The sequence below is a fragment of the Cucurbita pepo genome, chromosome LG18 (genome assembly GCF_002806865.2).
Source record: "Cucurbita pepo subsp. pepo cultivar mu-cu-16 chromosome LG18, ASM280686v2, whole genome shotgun sequence".
Taxonomy (NCBI): Eukaryota; Viridiplantae; Streptophyta; class Magnoliopsida; order Cucurbitales; family Cucurbitaceae; genus Cucurbita; species Cucurbita pepo.
The window spans coordinates 2,357,903-2,382,035 of record NC_036655.1 but is presented as its reverse complement, the minus strand read 5'-3'; the positions used below and the strand labels follow the sequence as shown (position 1 = coordinate 2,382,035).

At 36.2% G+C, this 24,133-nt stretch overlaps 1 protein-coding gene across 3 annotated transcripts; it reads left to right on the top strand.

Moving 5' to 3' along the window:
• The first annotated feature begins 6,240 nt into the window (after positions 1–6,240).
• LOC111779890 (1-phosphatidylinositol-3-phosphate 5-kinase FAB1B-like) lies at positions 6,241–22,262 on the top strand. Of its 3 annotated transcripts, XR_002812757.1 has the most exons (13): positions 6,241–6,915; positions 7,371–8,066; positions 8,739–8,892; positions 9,070–9,417; positions 10,554–11,423; positions 11,652–11,983; positions 17,165–17,288; positions 17,377–17,541; positions 17,932–19,425; positions 19,754–20,020; positions 20,791–21,116; positions 21,623–21,895; positions 21,991–22,262. XR_002812757.1 is itself a non-coding variant. In XM_023660078.1 (12 exons), exons 1-12 carry the CDS (start codon positions 6,332–6,334, stop codon positions 21,648–21,650), a joined length of 5,385 nt encoding a protein of 1,794 aa, XP_023515846.1. In that variant the 5' UTR covers positions 6,241–6,331; the 3' UTR covers positions 21,651–22,262. The 3 variants fall into 3 exon arrangements, 2 of the variants coding, with proteins under 2 accessions (XP_023515846.1, XP_023515845.1); XM_023660078.1 differs by having other exon boundaries at positions 7,374–8,066; positions 21,623–22,262; XM_023660077.1 differs by having other exon boundaries at positions 21,623–22,262.
• The last annotated feature ends 1,871 nt before the right edge of the window (positions 22,263–24,133 follow it).

The following is a 24,133-nucleotide window of genomic DNA, read 5'->3' as shown; positions in this document are numbered from 1 at the left end:
ATGATGGATTTAGAGGGACCTCATGCATATTGTATGTTCATAAGCATAGGGCTACTTCCCCTAGAGATGATGAGTGCGGACGCGCACCGTATGATGAGCGCGAATGCGCACAGGTGCGAAAGCACACAGATGAGGGTGTTCATGAGGTGCATGACACTATGGGGTTCCGCTGACCTCCGGACGTCGCTACAGATTAGCTTGACCAGAGGGTCCAGGGGGTGTGCGAGCGCCCTGGGGATTCACACTCGCACGTGTGAGTCGTGTGTAGGGAAGTACTACACATCCAATTTGTCCGAGACTGGAGGCCACCCCTAAGATGATTAGAGATAGGTCCCTAAATCATGATTGCATGTGTTTGCATTTGCATGGCCCCTATAGTGGGGCCACTTACTGAGTATTCTTTGAAATACTCAGGCCGTGTGCCACATCATTTTTCAGGTAAAGGCAAGGCGCACTTGTACGGAGGACGGCGGCATCGCGAGCAGAGACTGTGGCACGTGCATAGGGTAGACTCATATTTAAATTTCTAGTCTTAAGTTAGAATAGGTTGTTTTGCATTTCATTGTTTTAAATTATTTTGTATTTGTTTTTGTTTTCTCTAAATTTCAGTATTTCATATTTAAACACGTAAGACCATGGTTGTGTTTTCTAGAGAAGAAGTTGTTTTAAACGTTTTTTGAAGTTTACGTTATCAATTATGTTCATGTAAGAGTTATATTTCTGCATTATAGATGAGCATGAGACGTTAGTAGCGACTCTGAGTATGTGGAAATTTAGGGTCGTTACATCGACGAACCCAACCTTACTCTATTTTTAAAAAGATTTTAAATATTTAACGTTTATAATCAATATTAGTGATTTATTGTGACTTACAAATGTTTTAGACTTTACCAAAATTTAGATACAAATGTAATATATATGGTAGATAACTATAACTTTTTTAAATAATAAAAAAAAATAATAATAAATAACAGCTAAACAACTCAACCCAATTCAATAAAGCAGGAGGTTATTAGTTAATTGTAACGACATAGATTTCTAACAACTTAAAGTCGATATCGTTATCATAAGATATGCTCTTATGCGGAATAAAACATTTAAATTGTCATCGTGAAATATAAATTTTATCTTAAAATACTGTCATGGACTTACGTGTTCGAAAACATGTTTGAAACAAGAGAAAGACCATAATAAATCAAGCAAGTAAAACATTAAATGCAAAACACACTATACTCATCTAAGTCTAAGAAATTAAAATACTACTGTCCTATGAACGTATCATGGTCTCTGATTGTGATGTCATCGTCAGTCGTACATGAGTGTCTTGCTTTTACCTCAAATAAAAGTAACACATGGCTTGAGTATTTTAAAAAATACTCAATACGTGCCCGGCTATTGGGGTCAGGGGATGCAAACACATGCAACTCATGATCTAGAGACCTATTGTTAAAACCATGATAGGGGTGGCCTCCAGTCTAGACAAAAATTTGGATGTGTAGTACTTCACTACACACTACCCACTCGTGCAAGCATGGATCCCCATGTGGTTTGTACCCCCCTGGACTCATCATAGTCGAGCTAGTTGTCCGTAGAGACGCTCGGTGGTCAGCAGACCCCTAAGTATCATGCGAGACATGACCATCATCATCATCATGTCAAGTATGACCGAGTTCATGGCAGCAACTGCAGCATCGTGTCAAGTATTGTGGTTGAGAAATTTGTTGAGCAAAGTGACTAGAAGTGAACTAAAGCTAGTAACTCTCTACGTCGACAACAAATCTGCAATTGCATTGATTAACAATCTAACATTTCACGGACGCAGCAAGCACATTGACGCTCGCTTGTACTTCATTCGTGAGTGTGTCAAAAAGAGAGAGAACATTGTGGAGTTTATATGCAGCAGAGAACAATGTGCAAATATTCTCACCAAGACTCTGGCAAGGGTTAAGTTTATCCTGTTGTGTCCATTGAAGATTCGTTCGAGCAAGGATGACTAGGAGAATTATGCGACACTAACTTGTGAAATTGGTCGGCAAGTCCAGGTAGTTCGAGACGGCCTCTTGGTTACCAACTTCATGGTTTTGAAATGCATCTACTGGTGAGAGGTTTCCACACACTTATAAAGAATGTTTTGTTCCCCTCTCCAATTGATGTGGGATCTCACAATCCACCTCCCTTGGAAACCCAGCGTCCTCGCTGGCACACTGCTCGGTGTCTGGCTCTGATATCATTTGTAACAGCCTAAGTTCACTGTCAGTAGATATTGTCCGCTTTGGCCCGTTACGTATCGCCGACAATCTCATGACTTTAAAATGCGTCTACTAAGGAGATTTTCACACTCTTATAAGAAATGTTTCGTTCCCCTCTCCAACCGATGTGGATACTTTATCTTGTATTATTTGAATAACTTTTTTATTTTAAAAAATTATTGAATATGTTATTTTGTAACTAAAATAGACGAGAAAATTAAACTTAATGTTTATGAAATATTTTAGTTTAAAATAATTACTTTCAATTAAATTTTATTAAAATATAATTAAATAAAAGATATATAAACATTTAAATAAATTTATAAAATGAAAAAAGATATTTATATCGGGAATAAATGCTCTAATAAATTGAAGATAACATACTATTTTAGCTATATTAACATATTAAAATTTAAATAAGAAAAAGCTATAAAATAATTTCATAACAAGTTATATATTTATACTCTATTTAAGTATACATTATAACTATACAAAAACATTATAAAAAGTCTCATACTTTTAATAACATAGGTTGTCAACACTTACGAAAAACGCTATAAAATGTCTACAATAACATTATTTGTAAGCGATATCCACTATTTCTTGTAATGTATATTTCCCACCTCCGACCTAGACCCAGCCTAAATCCCTTCCATGCCACACTTTATTTATACTGAGAGTCTAAATCATAAAGAAATAAAAGAAATACGCGTATGTGTATTTGAGGTTTCATCTTTCGTTGAGTCTTTCCTGCCTGTTCCACAGTCAGTCAAGTCGAAAGCAAGACAAGAAAGATTCATTCTCCCGCTCCTGCTCGAGTAAAAGAGTTATATGACCTCAAAAATAGGGAGAGGTTCAGGAGTTTGTTTACCTCGTTCAATCAGCAAGAAAAGGTTTGAGGAGCGAAGCAATGAGACCGATAGGCGAAGGAGCGGAGCAACGAGACCCCGAAGTTGATCGAGTCTTAGTTTACTGGTCAGGAACAGTAAATGAATTTGAAATTCTTCTATAGGTGTGATAAATCAGGATCACTCTCATTTTCTTATTCTGACCGAACAGTAAACTCAGGAAACTCAGGAAACTGAAGAATCAACTCATTCACCTGTGTGTATGTATATATATATTTAAATAGAAATTATAGTGAAAAAAATGAAAAATTATGGATTAGAAAATTCTTTTTAATAAATATTTTATTTTAAAATATATTTAAAAAAAATAGAATAATTAACTTTAGAAAATCGATTCCTATATTACCAGTAATAAATTATTTACCAAATTCATTAAATATTCTGAAATTAATAAGTAGCCAAGATTAAATATATATTTAATTATTTAATGAAATTATGGTTGAGAAGAGAAAAGAGCAATAAAATAGCAACACCATTCCTTCGACGTGAAATGGAAACAAAAAACAAAATTCAAAAAACTTCTCTCTCTTTCTCTCCAATTGCTCGAATTCCCAAATAGCGCAATGCGAGAGAACAAAAAGTACGCAACGGAATGGAGAGAGAAATCAGAGTCGCCATTACCAGATTTCCAGAACGCGATGAATCGATCAACAACGACAGAGTTCATCTGAGAAACAATAACAAATCGCCTCAATTTCTCCTCCATTCCACTCCTTTTATCCAAATCCATACCACTACAGGTACACCTAAGGATTTGAGAATCTGCTGTCACAAATCATCTGATTTCCTGTTTCATGAATTCGTTGATCCGTTGAATCCGTTTCTACCATCCGCGTTTTTCCTTCTTCGTTCGCATACATCGATTAAGGTTCGAATTCATGCATTTCTGTTTCTTTTCCTCTTTTTTCCTCTTTTCTTAGGTTCGCCTCGTAGGAATCATGTAATCGTCATCTGCTTTAATCTGCTCTGTTTTTCCGTGATTTATTTACAGAGACAGAGAGAGAGAGTTCTCGATTTGTTTTACGAATTCGCATTTTCTGTTTCGCTGATTGTTCTTCTTGAGTTTTATGATTCTGCTATTCGGAATATGGCATCATTCAACGCGATCTCTCAATAACCTATCTGCGTTCTTCTGTATCTGCTGGTATCAATTCGAGTATTGATTGCGTTTTCCTTCTGTTTTCCTTCTCTTTGCGTATCAGATTAGGGCGGAATGAACGTTTCGTTGCGTCAAGTTCGCTGGATTCACTCGCCTGGAAAAGAACACCGTGTGTGATTTGGTAATGTTGTTGAATTTTAAGATTTTTGTTCTTTTGAATTACGGCAAATGTGGTGAGAGTTTAATTATTATTATTATTATCATCGTTACAATGTCTTCGTTTACTATTTGATTTGAGAACTATGGATATGCAAATTTACTCAATCCTCCCATGAAGATAATTTTATCCAAAATAACTTCATCTAATCATCTGATTATTTTGTTGATCGATAGTAAATTTGTTTGAAATTTGAATTTCTCCATAAACAAGATTGATGAATCAAGCTGTAATGATTCTAACCATGAAACAAGATTGATGAATCAAGCTGTTATGATTCTAACCATGCAATCTAAACTGACAAGTAAACTCAGCTTTAAGCTAAAAGTAAGTACAAAAGTAATTACAAAGGTTTCTTTTACTATTTTCAAATCTCTTTTCCTTCGTAAACAAGATTGATGAATCAAGCTGAAATGATTGGAATGATTCTAACCATGCAACCTAAATCATATAGAATGTAAGTAAACTTAGCTTTAGGCTAAAAGGAAGTACAAATGTTCCTTTTACTATTTTTGAATCTCTTTTGCAAAGACAACCTACTTAATTTTATATAGCTTCAATATAAAATACAGGAAATGCTTATTTCACTCTTCTATAATCATCTAAAATAAATGAAACTTCGATTGATGAAGTAACTTACTGATTGAGTTTGGATTTTCCTGTTTATATATATATATATATATTTACTTAGGGTCTATACAATTTTTCTTATTTCAACCATGTGAGATAATAACTCAAATTTTCAATATTTTCGTCAAAATTATAATATATTAATTAGTTCATTTATATTCGGATCGAAATTATTCATAATTGATATTTTCTTTTAAATTTTTTCAAGATTGAAGCATGTATAACACTTTATTTAGTCCATCTATGTATAGATTGATGATTAAAGTCGATGCATCATACTTATTATTTTTTTTTTTTATTATTCTTGCAGGGGTGAAGATTCAAACATTTAATCTATTACTCAATAATATATATCTTAATCAGTTGAGTTATTTTTAAGTTAAAATATCTATTATTATTTTAAAAGTAAGATGTTACACTCTCTCACTATTAAATTTAAAATTATGGTACTTAACAGGCAAGAATAACTTGTTATAAATGGTCAATTTTTCTCACCGTAAAACTTGAAATATATATAAAATAATAANATCACCCCAAGTTCCATGCAAAATCTCCCTTATTTTATGTTTTTTTTTNTTTTACTTCAATTTGAAATTGTGTTCACATTTTTTTTTTTTTTAACATTCTATTTACATTATGTTATATTTACTATAGTTCTTTAAGTTCATAGAGTTGTGTCAACTTAGTTATGAGGTATGTAGTTAATTATTATTATTATTATATTCTTTAACGTGAAATGTGAATTTATGTTTGTCATTCAATCCGTTGAATTCAAGTTTTATTTAGAGATATCAAATTTTATTTAGTGGAAATTTGCCTCGAACAAGATATAAAATTTTCATTTAAACAGAGAACGAGGCAGGAAATGGGAAAATATTGATCCAAATTAGCTAAATAGGGTCGAGGATGGAGTTAGTCTCACTTCATCCCTCCCCGTCTCCAACCCCACCCTTATTGTTCGAGAACGAGGTCCAGAACGAGGATGGAGTTAGTTAAACCTAATATTTTTGAATTTTTAATTTTTTTTAAGGATATTTTATATTTTTAATAAAAAATATATTAAAAAATAAAAATCATATTTCATTATTAGTAACCTAACTAACTACCTTGTGATGTGCAGAATTTCGTAGCGTGATTTAATATTATTTAGATCGAAAAGGTGAAACGAGGTGGCGGATGAGCAGACTGGGATGATCGGAGTGGGCGCCGGTGGATTCCACTTCTTCAAATGGGCCATCCTGAGAACAAATTATCCGACCTCGTGGGCTTGGTGAAGTCATGGATGCCATGGCGCTCCGACCCCGAAAACGTCTCCAGAGACTTCTGGATGCCCGACAAGAGCTGCAGAGTCTGCTATGACTGCGACTCTCAGTTCACGTTCATCAACCGCCGGCATCATTGCCGTCGCTGTGGCCGAGTTTTCTGTTCCAAATGTACTGCAAACTTCATTCCTTCTCCTTCCACTGATCCCTCGAATGCTCGGGAGGATTCTGAGACGATCAGAGTCTGTAATTATTGCTTCAAACAATGGGGGAAGGAACCGTCTGCCTTGCTTGATGGCGACAAAGCTACCTGCTCTGCTATTAGTCTGTCATCTTCATCCACCAGCATTGGTAGCACCAAGTCCGGCTACACCTGTCAAAGTGCAATCAGTAATATTCCTTCAACGCCTTGCTCAAATGATCGCCAATATTATGATCCCTTTTGTTCTGGATCCATCGCTGATGAGCAAGATAGTTTAAGAAATGGGAAGACCATTAAACGCTCTACTTCTCTGATGACTTCATCTTCTAGTTATTATGGCTATTGCAGGTATTCTCTCCGGTGTTGATTTAAGATTCAACGTTTAATTCTCATTTGTCTCGAAAATAAACCTTAACTTAATTCTTTTGCATTGAGCGGTAGTTTATCATGATATCTAGATAGATAGTGTTCGTATTCGAATTTCTTAATTGAAGTGTTGATATAATATGAAATTTACCATTATCCAACTGGTAGGATGAGAGGTGATTTAAGTTCTTAATTCATGCGAGAGATGATGCTATTGTGTCCCAATTATTTTAATTCTCTTGAAGCTCAACCTGTGCCCTTGTAGTCGTATTCTTACGCAATATGCTTTAGCCGATGCATGCTTATAACTGTGAATAGAGACTATGATACGGATTTTGCTATCATTTTATTGATCTGATGTTTATATTTCAGATCATTGTTAATTGTTGTTGCTTTTATATTTTAGTTATTTATATACTGTTGTATTTTCTTGTTAGGAGTGATGATGAGGATGGTGATTATTATTATGGAATGTGTCGCTCAGATTCCGAATCCAGGCATATCCCCCAGTCTGATCATTATTATTGTTCTGCAAACACTGAAGAAGGTTTAAATCTTGAGAGAGAGAACATGAGCACAAAGGGTTCACCTGTGAATTTTGACACTCAGAGTCCAAGGGGTGATGAGGAATCTGGTGAAGACTCTGACGAAAATGATAAAGGCTCTGAATGTGATTTTCCTACTTATGGCATGCAAAATAAAGATAATGAAGCTATGGATTTTCAGAACAATGGGATTCTCTGGCTTCCTCCAGAGCCAGAAGATGAGGAGGATGAAAAAGCTCTTTTGTTTAATGGTGATGATGATGCCTGTGCCCCAGGTGAATGGGGACATCTACCTTCTTCCCAAGGCAGTGGGGAATGCCCCATGAAGAGAAAGTCCAGTGGGGACTACAGGAGAACTGCAAAAAACGTGGTAGAAGGGCACTTTAGAGCTCTCGTTAGTCAACTTTTGGAGGCTGAGAATCTTCCTGTCGGTGATGAACCCAATGAAGATGGTTGGTTAGATATATTAACATACCTGTCCTGGGAAGCAGCTGCAGTTCTGAAGCCAGATACGAGCAAGAGTGGATGTATGGATCCTGGTGGATATGTTAAGGTTAAATGCGTTGCTGGTGGAAAGCGTACTGAGAGGTAAGTTAACTCCATGGACCAATCATGTCAGCTATAATTTATTGATATTGAATGTCTGTTGATTGCTTGAGGATTGGCTCAATATTTTACAGAGGACCAGGTTTATATTCTAGCGAGTCAGTGCTTTTCATTAAGGACTATAGATTTCATTTTCTGACCGAGATACAGTGCTCTCACGATTCTTTTTCTTTTCTTTTCTTTTCTTTTTTTCCCCTTTATTTCACTCCTCCTAGGAGTTTATTTCCTTCGAATATATGGTGTATGTTTTCATTCTTTTAGTAAGAAGTTTGTTTCTTGTTCAAAAAAGATTGTGTTCATAGTCGAATCACGTTACTTTATGCACTTATTGACTGTGTTGTTAGAGAAGGAGATTAGCATGATCTTATGGAGTTTGTTGTAATTTTGTTTCGAATGTGCTAAACGAACTCTTCATATGGACTTTTTGAGAGAATATAATACGAGCTTTTAGAGAATCAATTGGTATCAAAAGGTTCCTTATTTTGAAATGTTTTCTCAAGATTCAACCTAAGTATTGCAGAATTGCCAATACATTTTGTTTACCACGTTGTAGGAGTATGACTCCATGTTGCGTGTTCATTTTACCATTGGAGTAATGGTTATTGTGTTACTGTAAGGGTTTTTTGGTTTGATATGACTACTATTCCTTTGCAGTATCATTGTGAAAGGCATCATTTGCAAGAAGAATGTAGCACACCGGCGGATGAGGAAAGAAATATCTAAACCACGCTTTTTTGTCCTTGGGGGAGCTTTGGAGTATCAACGTGTTACCAACCACTTGTCAAGTTTTGATACTTTGTTGCAGCAGGTTTCAAACTGTTTACCCTTATCCTTTTCATTAGGTTTGTATGTCGAAGTTTTATTCTGTAGATTTCATGTACTTCAACTCCTATGTCTTGTTGATGTACTTGCGATCACTAATTATGAGTTTATGGGATTTGGTATACTTCTTTTCATCATGGGTTCCTTGTATGTACATATACAGGAACTTGATCATTTGAAGATGGCTGTTGCTAAGATTGATGCTCATCATCCCAATGTTCTTTTGGTAGAGAAATCAGTGTCTCGCCATGCTCAGGAGTACCTCCTCTCAAAGAAAATCACTCTTGTTCTAAATGTTAAAAGATCACTTTTAGAGCGTATTGCTTGCTGCACTGGGGCAAATATAGTTCCTACTGTTGATCATGTTGCATGTCTGAAACTTGGTTACTGTGATGAATTTCGTGTGAAGACATTTGTTGAAGAGCATGGTAGTGGTGATGGCCAAGCTGGCAAGAAATCAACGAAGACCCTGATGTTCTTCGAGGGATGTCCAAAGCCTCTATGTTGTACTGTAAGTCTATGTTACAACAAGAAGTATGATTTTAAATGAGAACAAACAAGATAAGCAGTCATGGTCATAATTATTTGTTTCTCTAAACGAAAGAATAAAAGAGAATACAAAAAAATAAGTTCCCAAAAAGGAGTCTGTCCTAACTACATAAAAGACTATAATCCAAAAGAATACAACCAATTACACAATTACAAGAAAGCTGAGTGACGGACACCTACAAGGTGGTGTTAAACCTAGCCACCTCCCAAACTTCTTCTTTCGGTCTCTCAATCTCTCTAAAAATTCTATTACCTCTTCCAATCCAAATATCCTATAAAATAGTTAAGATATTAGCATGCCACAAAACTTTGCTTTTCGAGTGGATTCTAAACTCTTTCTCCTAAAGGGTGGATTTGAAACTTTGTCTTTGTCTGGATGATTGAGATATTTTTCATTTTGCATGGAAGTAGCTGAGTCGTCTCTGAGAAAATGGGATTAAAATGCTTTCTGATACTTATCTAAAACTATCTTCTTGTAATTTTAATTCTTGCAGTTTACAGATCCATTATAATAGATTCTCAGTTTTAAATTTCTCGAGTGGAAAGTAAGTTGGTAGGTATTGCCTTTTAACTTAGGACACAATTCTAAACACAATTAGATTTAAGGCTGTATTTAAAAAGTGTGCTAGTTTCTTTACAGTCTCTTGTAGTTTTCTTTTTTTTGTTTTTTTTCCTTTTAAATAAACATTTGAACTCTTGAACAACTTTAGAAGAAAATAAAAATTTTAGAAGAACAGTTTTTTTTTTTTTTTTTTTTTTTTTTTTTTTTTTTTCAAAACTTGATTTAGATTTTGAAAACATTAGTAGGAAGTAGATAATAAAACAAAAAAACTGTAATAGTTTAATTTTCAAAAGCCAAATGGTTATTAAATGTAGTACAAGTATTTTTGTTTGTCACAAATTTAGTGTATTAGATGCTGTGATATTGATTGTATTAGTTTTAATGTTCTCTTCAGTTAGTTGAGTCATTATAGGATGTGTGAAATTGACATGCAGTAGACTTTTTCTATAGAAGTAGCCAGTGCTTTCCTCTGCAATGTACATGAAAAAAGTTATAAAACCATCTGAAATAATGTAGACAAATTGTTTTATCTTCAGATTTTGCTCAGGGGTGCCAGTGGGGATGAGCTCAAAAAAGTTAAACATGTTGTTCAATATGCAACTTTTGCTGCCTATCACCTGGCTCTAGAAACATGCTTTCTGGCTGATGAAGGTGCTTCAGTTCCAGAGCTCCCATTGAAGTCCCCAATAATAGTTGGTCTTCCTCATACTCCATCAAATATAGACAGATCCATCTCCGCAATACCTGGTTTTACTTGTCCATCGCCTGTAAAGTCTCCAGAGCCAGAACCCAGTATGGAAACTGGGCAATCCGGAAACGATGCTGTTCCGACTAGAGACTCGTCTATGATCAGTCATAATGTTGACAATTTGAACTCTTTAGAGCCTTCCTTGAGGCTAGTGAAGTCCAATGCTACCTCCACTTCTTTGTCTTTTCTGAAGCAGAACGTTTCTACCGCCGACCGTAATTATATTCTTTCCTCCAAACTAGCCTCCGAGGCAAATAGAAATCCAGACAGCGAAGAATATTCAATGGGCATTATGACTATCAAGGAAGAAGCAAAGGAAGATGATGATACAGTTTCTAGTTCTGGTAAAGGTGTGCCTTTGAGTCATGGTAACTCTATTCATATACGCAGCAGTTCATTGGATGCAAATACCCAAAGTTCCAATGATTCAACATGTCAAAGAACTGAAAGCCTTGTTGCTAATCTAGTTACCACCAAATCTTCAAGGGAAGATTTCCCCTTGTCTCCTTCTGACCAACAAAACATTTTGGTGTCTTTGTCAACACGTTGTGTGTGGAAGGGAACTATTTGTGATCGTGCTCACCTATTACGAATTAAATACTATGGGAGCTTCGACAAGCCTTTGGGCAGGTTTTTACGAGATAATTTGTTTGATCAGGTAATATAATCTTCTAATGATTATTAACTATTGGAAAGCTGTCATTTATAATGTTCCTCAAGTCTCCTGGGAAAGGGTTTATCTACCTCTTGGCTTTTAGGTTCGCTCTTCACTTTTTTTTAGTTATATGCTTAACGGTTTCTTATATATACAAAAGATCGGGTAATAAAAGAAATGTTTTTTTCCCTTAACTGAGTATTATCGATATTATATTTTCTCTTCTTACAGAATTATCGATGTCATTCATGTGGTATGCCATCTGAGGCACATGTTCATTGTTATACGCATCCACAAGGCAGCCTTACAATATCTGCCAAGAAACTCCCTGACTTTTTCTTACCGGGGGAACCTGAAGGTAAAATTTGGATGTGGCATCGGTGTCTGAAGTGTCCTCGGACTAACGGCTTCCCTCCAGCCACCAGGAGAGTTATCATGTCTGATGCTGCCTGGGGTTTATCTTTTGGTAAATTTTTGGAGTTAAGCTTTTCAAATAATGCAGCTGCCAGCCGTGTTGCAGGTTGTGGCCACTTCCTTCATAGAGATTGTCTCCGGTTCTATGGGTATGAATTTTTTTCGTACAATTTTACTTCTTCAGCAATGAAGTGTGATTATCGCTGCCTATGTTAGTTCTGAGCTTGACTAGAAATCAGCTAGTTTACTTTATATCTGGTTTTTAATTTCCTAAACGTTGCCTATGTTTGTGTATATTTACAATTCCATATTGAAATGGCAATGACCCAAGATCCACGATTTTGAAAGGTGGGGGAGATGCTTTGGATGGTTGAACGTAACTTGGTAGTTGTTACTGCATTACCCATCATCGACCTAGTACTAACGATATTTATGTTTTTTTGTTTTAATTATTATTATTTTTTTTAGACTATAAATTTCTATTTAAAACATTATACTAGCATAGTTGAGGAGGGAATTTTTTAATTAATAATTTTAAATAATGAAACACCACACTTTCATTGGGAGATGAAAGAACACAAGGGCAAACAAAAAGAAAACTCACAAAAGTACGCCACCCTGTACAAAGGAAAGACTAAGAATGTTATTATAAAAAGACTTTGTCACTAAAGCCTAAAGAGAAACGTAGAATCTAACAAGGAACCAAACATGACTCGAATACCTCTCCATACTCCTAAAGAATCTATAATTTTTCTTGCCCCAGAGATCTCACTAAATAACAGGCACCCCCTCCTGTTACAAAAGAAATCCATTTCTTTCAAGAAGGCGAATGGAGAAGGAGATCATCTGATGTCTCTTTATTGACAACATTCCACGCTTACTTTGATCATGGTTTTTTTGCTATGAGAGATCATGTACAAAAGTGGATACCTCAGGGATAGCGGGGTGTTTTCATTCCATGGGTCGGTCCAAAATGATGTGCTTCCTCCATCACCCTCCCTATGGCAAGTTCAGTTGGTGATTAGGTTTTATGTTTTTTTATGTACTTCCAAGGCCCTTTTGTAGAAGATGGAGGGGGTTGATTTTTGTTTGATATAGGAGTATATTTGGCCTTTATAAGATTTCTCCACAAGGCCTTTTCTTCGTGATGATATCTCCATACCCATTTGGCAATGAGAGTTTTGTTCTTGTTCTTTATCAAGAAAAGACCAAGGCCTCCCTTTTTGGGGTATTTCAAATAGAGACATGTAGTAAGTGGGGGAGGTTGGATAATGTGGCTTGTATTAGGGTTAGTCGACCATGTTGACAGCCTTCTTTCTATTTTTTCAATAATAATCTACTAGAAGGAAAAATATTTGTGGTTTCCTTTTAGAGGTAATCCTAGGTACATATTCAACCATTCTCCTTTTTCACAACTATATATGCTAGCAAGTTATTCAATAATCTCTGTGTTAATATTGATGCTCATGATCTCTGGTTTTTTTAGATTGATATTTTGTCTAGAGAATCTTTCGAAGGTTTTGACCGTCTCCATCATGTTTTTTTATGGAAGAGGCATCTGCCAAGTCAGAAAAGAGGATTGTGTCGTCCGCGAACTAAAGGTGGTTGATGCTTAAGCCTTCATTACCAATCTGAAAACCTTGCATTTGTCATTCGTGCCCTTCGTATTCTACTTTTGTCAGTAGGCGATTGAGGTAGCTCATTACCATGATGAAAAGAAAAGGGGATAGTGGATCTCCTTGTCTGAGACCCCGTGTGGCATATAAATCTTCCCTCTCGGTCTTCTATTGATGATGATTTAGAAGTTTATGCATGAGATGCATCCTTTTATCCACCTTTAGCATTTTGAGCCAAAGCCTTTTGCCACAAGAATGTTTTCGAGGAAAGTTCAATCAACCTTGTCGAAGACCTTTACCATGTCAAGTTTAATGACTACACCTTTTTTGTTTCTTTCTTTCCCATTCATCTATGAGTTCACTTGCCATGAGGGATGCAATGAGAATTTGTCGCCCCTCTACAAAAGTTGTTTGTTGCCCAGTTATTGTGAAGGGGAGAACCTTTTTAAGACGTTCTGATAATACCCTTGCTATGATTTAATATATTCCGGTCGTGAGACTTATAGGACGAAAGTCTGCAACAGTGCAGACATCCAGTTTCTTTGAGATTAGATGTATTCTTTGAGATTAGACTTCGTTTCGAAAAAAATCTTGGAATACTCTTATGATATTAGCTCTCATAAAGTTCCAGCATTTTTTGAAAAAATCTGAGGTAAAACCATCTGGTCTTGGAGTTTTGTCGGAGACCAGATGCTGAATCACCATCCCCACCTCTTCTTTGGTGACAACAACCTTGAGGGAGGCAGCTTGCTGTTGATCAATAGGACTCCAGTCAAGATCATGGGGATCATGGGGAAATTTGCAAAGGACATTGTCCTTTGTATATAAGGACGTGTAAAAGGACATAAATTTTGAGACAATTTCTTCTTTGTTTACTAAACTTCTACATTTTGTGGATAGAATTTCCATTATGGTACTCTTTCGTTTCTTTGTAGCCATGATACGATGGAAAATTTTGGAGTTTTTGTCACCTTCCTCTAACCATCATTTTTTACATTTGTCTCCAAGATTGCTCTTCCTTTGTTGCCAACGAAATAAGCTCTGCTTTCATGAGCTTTTTCTGTGTGTGTTGAACTAGTGTGATGGAGTCGGTTTCCTCCATCTGATCAAGAAGAGCAATTTCTGTTAGAAGTTGGTTTCTTTTTGTGGAAATACAGCCAAAAACCTTCTTGTTCCATTTTTTCAAGACTTCTTTTAGTGTTTTAAGTTTGTTGATGAAATCGTGCCCCAGTCATCCACGGAGGGGCGTATTCTTCCATCAGTATTCTACCATTGGCAAAAATTTTAAATGGTTCAACCACATCTTCTCAAATTGGAAGGGCGAATGGCCCCATTTTCAGCAACCCATCGAAAGTAGAATGGGATAATGTTTAGATGTAGGTCTATTCAGTCTTTGTACATCGGCGTTACTGAATTTTCCAAGTAGGTCTTTTGTGGTTAGAAATCTATTGATGGCTATCAAGGTGGGTGGAGGTCTGTTGTTTGACCATGTATAGAGTCCATTACTAAGGGGAAGGTCAATGAGTTCAACTTCTCTTATGAAATTGTTGAAGTGTCTTATGCCTCTGGTGACTTTTTCTACTGGATTTGTCATGTGCCCATCGAGAGATATTGAAGTCACCCGCCAAAAGCCAATTCTCTTTACATAGGCATGATAGGTACGGTGATTCCTGTCATAATAGATGTCTTTCTTAAATCTGTAATTATCAACCAGGGTAGTATGTGTGGTTAAGGTGTATAAGCCTTTGGTGACTTCTGAAATGATCAAAGTTGGGTCATTCCACATGATTAAGATCTCCCCGATGTACTTAGGGCATCCAAAGCTAACCAACTAATATGTTTGGCACTCCAAAGGAATTTGACTATCCAAAGATCAACATAATTCAATTTTGTTCCTTGAAGAATAACCATAGTGGGACTGTATTTGAGGAGAAAAGACTTGATTAGGCCTCTCTTTTGCCAATCTCCCAAGCCCTTAACATTCCAAGAGATAATAATCATAAGAGGTATTGACCTCCCAATTGTGACTTGCTCGATTTCTCATAATTGATGTTTGAAAGGAGGCCAACAATCTCTCTATTCAATTTACTCGGTTTCTTGGCCGTAGTGGGCTTCTTTTTCCCAGATGGAATAGCCATGATGCACATTTGGTGTTCTTTTAGCTATGGTGCCAGGATTTGGATGACCATTGTTGGTGAAGAGTGTCGTTGATATTGGGGTGACCTCTTCTACCTCTTTTTCATTATGCTTTCCTGAAAAAGAGTGTCAAGCTCTGTATCTGCAAGGGTGATCTCTAGCAACAGGTGAGAGATGTTGGCCTTATATGCAGCGGGAGATGGTGGGGCGGTGGAGAGGGGTAGGGGGGCAGGGGGCTAGATGCATATTCATCGTTCGATTCTTGGTCAATGCCAACAGTGGAAATTTTTGTTCCTAGGATGAGGTAAGTTTTTTGGTTATTTATGATGATGGTACGTTTTTCTGGTGAAGTTACTAGGTATGTTTTTCTGGTGAAGTTACTAGCTATGTTTTTCTGGTGAAGTTACTAATCTGGAAAACATAACACCCAACAACAAAACAGAGGACTTAGCTCCCTGTTGGCGGAGAAACATAATACAAGGGCTGATGTGGATGGATGATGCAAGTGTGACAGTACGAAACGAAGGAAGTGTAGAGGTTGACACAGATAGCCACTGGCAATGTTTCTTGTGTAGTCGTGAGTCAGTGAGAACAAAGCTGTTTCTTGTAGAGTCAGGCAGATCAGTTGATGGTCGTATTCCTTGGAAGCAGCTACCAGTCTGTAGGGATCGGATGGCGACAGGCGGCTAGGGTTTTAATTTTGGCTCTGATATTATCTAAAAACATCAAGAGACGAACAATTTCTTTCACATTCACTTCAAAAGAAAATGGTTTCTTGAGTAGAAGAAAACTCCATTACAGTTAAGGAAATAATCTAATTAATAATCACAAGATTGTTGTTTAATTAGTAATGTTTCCACTCAGCTGTTATATGCAAATCTTTTATGGAAAAAATAATCCTTTATCAATGCCAAAGTTCTTGGAAATCGGCAAAATTGTAAGTTCGGGGTTTTATAGCTCAAGACTTACATTTCTGGATATAAAATCTAACCTTTTTTGTCTCCAATTCCAGCTCTTTGGATGCTATAATTTTGACCACATTTTTTTTGGTGGTGGCAGGGGGCTGTTCCTTGTAAATGTTTCTCTTATTTTTCTTGCACTGAGAAAGGGAATCGAGACTTCCGTTTGTTAATATATCTTAGAATGCACAAGTTCCAAATATTTCTCTTGGTGGTCTGTTGAAATGTCAGCATAAAAAACCTTAAAACTATTTGTTGCTGCCTGAAAGAAGACATATTTCTGAAATTTTAGCAGAAAATATGGCCTACCTTTCTGACTGCCTTTTATTTGACATTTTTGCTTCTTACTATTCTTCTGTGGTTAGGATCCTCATGGTCACATTCTGCGACCTGATCCTCAGTTACAGGAGTTTTCCCGCTTTCTATTGTGTCTTATTTAGACAAATTGGATTTTGCGATCTTGAATAGCTACTTGGGCTTTGGGTTAGACCCTTACCATTTGTATTCTTCCATTGATTGGAATGGAAGTTCTTACTAATTTCCTGTTGAAGGAAAAGGCAAAATGCTCGAGATTCCAGTTAAATACATCCTTATATGTATCTATCATTCACATGTGCAGGTTTGGAAGAACGGTTGCTTGTTTCCACTATGCAGCAATTAATGTTAAGTCTGTTCATATCCCACCATCAATAATTGACTTTCACCATAACAATCTGGAGTGGATTAATAAGGAAGCAAATGAGGTACAACAACCTCGAATTGAACTTCAATTGAAGGCTAAAGCCACTGATTCTAAATTTTGAAAGACTAATCAGTGGTCTCTTCTAGTAGGTACATAACAGGGCTGAAGTTCTATTTGCTGTAGTATGTAAAACTCTTCCTCTGATTCTGAAGCATGAATCTGGCACAGAGCAAGAAGATTTTGGGGTAAATGAATTGAACAATTACATTCAAGAACTAGAGCAAATCATTAATGTGGAGAAAGAAGATTTTGAGGTAGGTTTTTGAGTTGTGGTTTTATTTCTAATCATATCGTTATTTTGAAACTGACGATTATAATGACTTGGATGAAACTTTATATTCATTCCTGTGCATTTAATGACTTGGATGCCCTTGGGGAAGAAAAGTATTTATGAACATGATTCCCTAATCCTATGCTGAATTTGAACACCTTATTTGAAATATAGAATTAATTAGTTTTATTTGACAAAGATGGTAGTTGTCTTAATTTTGTAGATAAACAAATAATTTTCCTATTATGGAATACGGATTATTATATGCAATGATGTTTCTAGGTTGTCATTTTCCATGGATTGTGAAACTTTCTTTGTGGGGAAGGAAGTTTTATGCTTTGGTTCTTTGATTTATGTAATCCAGTTATTATAGGTGCATTTTAATAAAGCATCTGGAGAGACGACAGTTGGCCAACCTACAGTTGATATTTTTGAGATCAATAAACTGCATATGCACGTCCTTTTTCTTTCATATATTTGGGTTCAGCGCTTAAGTTACGCAGTCACTTTGGGAAAGAAGCATTCCCCAGATAGTTCGAGCAATGACATCCCAACACTTGAAGAAAAGGAACTTGATTCAATGGAAGAGTTGGTGGAATTGACTCTGGCATTCGGACAAGATGATCTCTTTGGTGGTTTTGATAACGATTCTCTACCTTCAGAGTCAAAACATGATGTTGATCTTGACAGAGGAGGTAATTCAGGCCAAATGAACCGGTTTAATGAAACTGAGAGGGAAAAGAATATTGATCTTGGTGGACAGGAGGATGATCTTTGTCTTTATCAAGTTAATTCTGAACCTCTAGATGTTGGAACTGCCCTACGAAGGACAAATTCAGAGGGAGAATATCCAAGTATGACCGATTTATCTGGTACCCTTGATGCAGTTTGGAAAGGTGCACTTCACCCCAATAGTATACAATTTGATGATAGGTATCCACAAACTAACTCATCCATTCTGGAGCCATTGGCTGGACCTGATATGGAAAAGTGTACTGCCAACGGAGTAGAGACAGCTCGTCTTCTTTATTCCGCCTTAGTTTTAACAAGGGTTGATTCTGTTGAAACATGTACAAGTTTGATGTCGATGCCTTCTTCAGCGTATAGTTCAAAGATTTCATTGTTGAATATTCCAAAGCCTGACATTTCTGATTACGATCCTGCCTTAATTACATCATTTAGGGAGTTGGAAAAGCAAGGCCATCTTCGGTTTTTTATGCATGTTGACTCCAGTGATACTGTTGTTCCTGTCTATGATGAGGAGCCTACTAGTATTATTGCATATTCATTGCTTATGCCAGAGTATCATGCTCAGATGTCTGAGCCAGAGAGAGTAATGGAAGCTTTGGATACTGCACGCTCTTTGCCTACTATTGGTTCTGTTAAAATGAGCTCAATTAAAACATGTGATGAAGAAGGTTCTGATGTCTACAGAACTCTTAGATCCAATGAAGAGACCATTTTATCCATGGCTAGAACCGAAAGTCTTCAGTTTGAGGATCTGCTTCTGTTCACCAAGGATTTGCATACAAGAGTTTGTTTTATAAATGAAACTCCTTTGGGGCCGGTGAAATATACCATAACTTGCTACTTTGCTAAGCGGTTTGAGGCATTAAGAAAGAAGTGTTGCCCTTCGGAGTTAGATTATGTAAGGTCTCTTAGTCGTTGTAAGAGATGGGGAGCCCAAGGTGGCAAAAGCAACGTTTTCTTTGCAAAAACTTTAGATGAGCGATTTATTATCAAACAGGTGACAAAAATAGAGTTGGAATCGTTCATTCAGTTTGCACCAGCTTATTTTTTATATTTGTCTGAATCAATTCGCACGGGATGCCCAACTTGCTTGGCGAAGGTCGTGGGAATGTATCAGGTACAATGATTTTTTTTTTTTAACTCTCTCTTTGATATCAAGAAAGTTTGAAAAATGATTTGAAATGACAGAAGTTGAAATACTAGGAACGATACTCTATGGCCTTTTTTTGGATAAAAAAAATCATAATTCGTTTGAGGAAGCGAGATTTTTATTTAATTCTGTAATATTATTAACCATTTTAATCAAAAGAAAGAATTTCAAGTAAAAATAGGGTAGAAGTCATATTTGAAACTGAAATATTGTGCATAATTGTCTTCTTTTGTACCAAACATCTTAAAACTTTGTGCGTAATTTTATTCTTGGGTTGGTTTTTGCTGTCTTGAAGGTGTCCACAAAACATCTAAAGGGAGGAAAAGAATTCAAGATTGACGTTTTAGTCATGGAGAATCTTCTGTTTGGGCATAATGTGACACGACTTTATGATCTAAAAGGATCTTCTCGATCGCGCTATAATTCAGACACGAGTGGAAAAAATAAAGTTCTTTTGGATCAGAACCTGATTGAATCTATGCCAACCTCTCCAATATTCTTGGGCGGCAAGGCAAAGCGGTTGTTAGAGAGAGCTGTTTGGAACGATACATCGTTTTTAGCTGTAAGTTTAATGTATCTTCTTAGTGTCACTTGATTTTCAAAGTCTTGATGCTCTCAACTGGATTTTCTGGATTCAATTCGTGCCCTGGGTTCAAATCTATAAGAAGCTGCATATTCATTTCAAACATCTTTAGTGTTTTCTTGCTACTAAATATCATGTACATGAATGAGCATCTCTATTTCAAGTCTAATATGATATCTAGTTGAACGAGGGTTATTTTTCTAGATATATACAGAATGTTATCACTGTAGTAGGCTTAGTGAAACTGAATTCAATTTAAATAAGTATCGCATACTTGTAGAGATTGTCGGTATCACGGATCTGCATTTTAATTCCAAAACTATGGGTAGAATACTCAAGGCCATAGATTGAATTTAACACTTCATGTTCTTTGTACTTCTACTTTTTTTCCTTCTTATTTTAAGTGGGTACCCTGTAGACAGCTCCAGCCTTTCTCAAACCTTGAGCCTTCCAAATTTTGTACTAGAGTTACTTTTAGGTGTTTTGGTTCACAGATATAGTTGGTATAGTGCAGGATTAAGAAATAAAGTCTATAACCATTTGATTTTTGAGTTTATTTCTTTTGATTTCAAAAAAAAAAAAAAAAAACTAAAAACAAAATCGTTATTGAACGGAGGCATGAATAATATAAATTAGATATATGAAATTCACCTGTACTATTTTGTAACAAACAATGAGCCAAAGACTCCCTTACTTATCTTCCATTTTAGTGTGTCTGACTAATTTATTTTCTCAAATTGCTGCTGTAGTCAATTGATGTCATGGACTACTCACTCTTGGTTGGCTTGGATGAGGAAAAGCAAGAGCTGGTTGTGGGGATTATTGATTTTATGAGGCAATATACTTGGGATAAACATCTTGAAACTTGGGTGAAGAACTCTGGCATTCTAGGTGGGCCCAAGAACGCTGCTCCTACTGTGATCTCACCTCATCAATACAAGAAACGTTTCAGAAAAGCTATGACTACATATTTTCTCATGGTTCCAGATCAATGGCCCTCCTCCACGATCAGCCCTAGTGAGTCCCATCCTGATCTTTGTGACGAGAACTCAGAACCTGAAAATTCGTGGGATTGGTAAGTTTCCAAATATTTTTGCTGTTATGCACAAATTTTTCTGCATTTTTTTTAGTGTTATTTTCCAGCCTTTGGACAACTTCTTTGATCATAGATTTGAACCACTACTGATTCTTTTAAAAGGGCAAAGAGCTTTTCTCTATGATGTTATTTTCCTGATTTCCCCAGATACTACAAGGCACTATATATTGGAGTGCTTTGGCATGAATAAAAGCACTTTTCACTCAAAATTATTGTTTGGGTGTTACTTAGTATTTATAGTGTGTTTTAGCTCCAGTGAGTGGCTTGCTAAGGAGCACTTTAAAACAGTTTTTGAGAGTGATGGATGATGAATGATGAATGATTATACATACAAACATACAAGTATATCTATCACTTCTTTAATAGCGTAACTGGATGAATGATGAGATTCTTGATATCAAAATTTGATTACTAAGATGACTAATTTCAAAGCATTATAATCTTAAGCTTTTTTTTAATATGATGTTTGTTTTGTTTGTCTTCAGCAAACACTGTAGTGAACACAGTGATTGATGTGAAGAGAAAGCAGAGAGTATCATTTTGTGTAGCATTACTTGCTTGGGGACAACATGTTGCAGTGAACAGAACCCAGTTAAGCCTATACATAGAAGAACCCATGTTGAAAAGGGATTGCCAAATCAATCTTTGACATCGACAGCAACTTCACATGGAAATTTGAGCCCGTGCTTCGGCCTCGACTAGACAAGGAGGAGAACTTAGCGCTTCTCCCTTGTCGATCGAGTACCCTCTTCCTTTCGGTAAACCTGAGCCTGCTCTGCTGTATAAGGCAAAAATGGCTTTGTTTAGGGAGGGAGGATAGCTCTTATTATTAACATGGCAAACTTTATTGTAGAAGCATGAGCCATGGCTTAACTTGAAGTCCTGCAAAGATTGCTGAGCCCCGTGCAGTCGCTTACAAGGACCACGGCCACGCTAAACTACGACCCACACGACGTATCAGAAGGATTTCTCTTGTGAATAGTAGTAAGAAACAAGCACAGTAAGTTATTCTTGGTACTTTTTTCTTGTTCACCCATCTTCCAACTTTTGGAGACCAGTTGAGAGCTTTGCTAGATGGCAATTGTCCAGAAGAAAGTTCTCTCCCTCTCAAAAAAAAAAAAAAAAAAAAAAAAAAAAAAANGTAGCGTTGTCGATTATACGTAGAGCATACCCTACCAACAACATATAATATCTATGACTCTCAATATGATTCATTTATTCAACCAAGATGACAGAAATAAGTTAGTATATGATTGTTTGGAGACTTCTATCATTAAGGTGTTTTAGGATACAAAATATATCATAGAGAAACGAAAATTGAAATGTTTGTACATTAATTCTTATAGTTATTTCACTAAAAAAAAATGTTCTATTTTATTTTATTTTATTTTTTATCTACTGGGGAGAAAATGTTCTATTAATAAAATGGTTGATATTTTATTTTATTGAATCAGAGCCCATTAATTTTTTTCTATTCGTCTACTGACATTAGAGAAAGGTAAATGTAAAGATTTCTTAAAAGGTGGCAATAAATGGGGCAAGAGTGCCCTTGGAAGTTCATAGTTGTCTGGTAAGTGTCGGCGGATAGAGTTAGCCTTACCCACAGCTACGGCAAACACGGAATAGCCGTGTCTACGTTGCAAGTCTCAGTGGCTAATTCCAAAATGGGTGAACAACAGAAATAGGTCTGGATGGGGATAGCCCGTAGATAGTGTGCACGGGTTTTCGTATCCGTATGAAGCACACTTGTTTTCTAGCAAGTCAACAAGCCGTCTAGACTCTGTTCCCATAGTAGTTGGTGCTACAAAGAGTAATGTTGTAGTTGGCTGCGAGCCATAAGCATCCAATTCGACTTTGAAGTTAAAGATTTCTAAGCGCTTCTCCCTTATACAACTCGAAATCGAATGGCTGATCGTTCCCTTATACAACTCGAAATCGAATGGCCGATCGACTTTCGTTCACTTTGGCCGAACATATTAACAAAATTTTATGAATTTGAACCTACAACCTAAAAAACAAAAAAAGAGAGAGAGAGAGTACACATTAGTTATGATTGAGTTGTGCTTCTTTCCATGCAATAAGTCTTAATTTTGAAATGCAACTACAAAAATTGGGCCTGACTATGTCTTCTTCGGTTTTGATTTGGGCCGATTCCTTGTGCCCATAAAGCCCAACTAGCAGTCCATTTTTTTTATTTGTTTCATTTATTTTAAGAGAATTTTGCCAAATAGTTAAAAATTAATAATTTTGAAAAATAATGCATTTTTCTCCATTTATCCTAATTCCCCTAATTTGGCCTCGTCCCCAAATCTCTCTTAATATTTTATTATTTTTATCAATTTTAAATCTATTTTCTATGTTTAATTTTTTACGTCACAAATTAAATGGTTCGAATTACACTATTTTTCTCTACTTTTCATAGTCTCAACCGGTTAATTTTGATATTTGTTTGCGTTTGTTTAGTCATTCAAAAGTTATGTCAAGATCGAGAGGGTTACCCTTGTTAAGGGAACCTTGTTGTAATGGTTGATATCATTAACCATACAAAAATTGAGAGCTAATTTAAGTGTCAAATAGGTCATGATTTTGTAATTGTGTGTGCTCGAGTTAGTTCTTTTCTTTCTAAGAGGTGGAATAGAATAACCTGGTTGAAGCGTAATGATCATACGTCTGTAATGCATTGTATGTCCCATAATAGGTCCCATTCTTCTACCCTTTCCCGGGAGTCGATGACTATTCATAGCTATTACCTTGACACCAAAGAAGAGTTCGACCCAATGCTTTATTTCTGTCCTAGTTGATCCCGATTCAACATTAGAAGTATATTAATTTTTCCCCAATAACCGAGTACTTTTGTTTGTAAATACTGCATATTTGATTCCATACATAAATTTTCTTCCCTATGAGTTCGAGTCTCAATACCGTGATAATGCATTGTATGTCCCATGAATTCAACATCCGTATTGAGACTCGAACGCATTGTATGTCCCACATAC

Excerpts from the sequence above, each read along its gene's own strand:
- LOC111779890 (XM_023660077.1), top strand. The coding sequence starts at position 6,332 with ATGGGCCATCCTGAGAACAAATTATCCGACCTCGTGGGCTTGGTGAAG. Across the intron at positions 11,424-11,651 it reads GAGATAATTTGTTTGATCAG|AATTATCGATGTCATTCATG; the intron begins GTAATATAATCT and ends CTCTTCTTACAG. Across the intron at positions 20,021-20,790 it reads ACGATACATCGTTTTTAGCT|TCAATTGATGTCATGGACTA; the intron begins GTAAGTTTAATG and ends TTGCTGCTGTAG.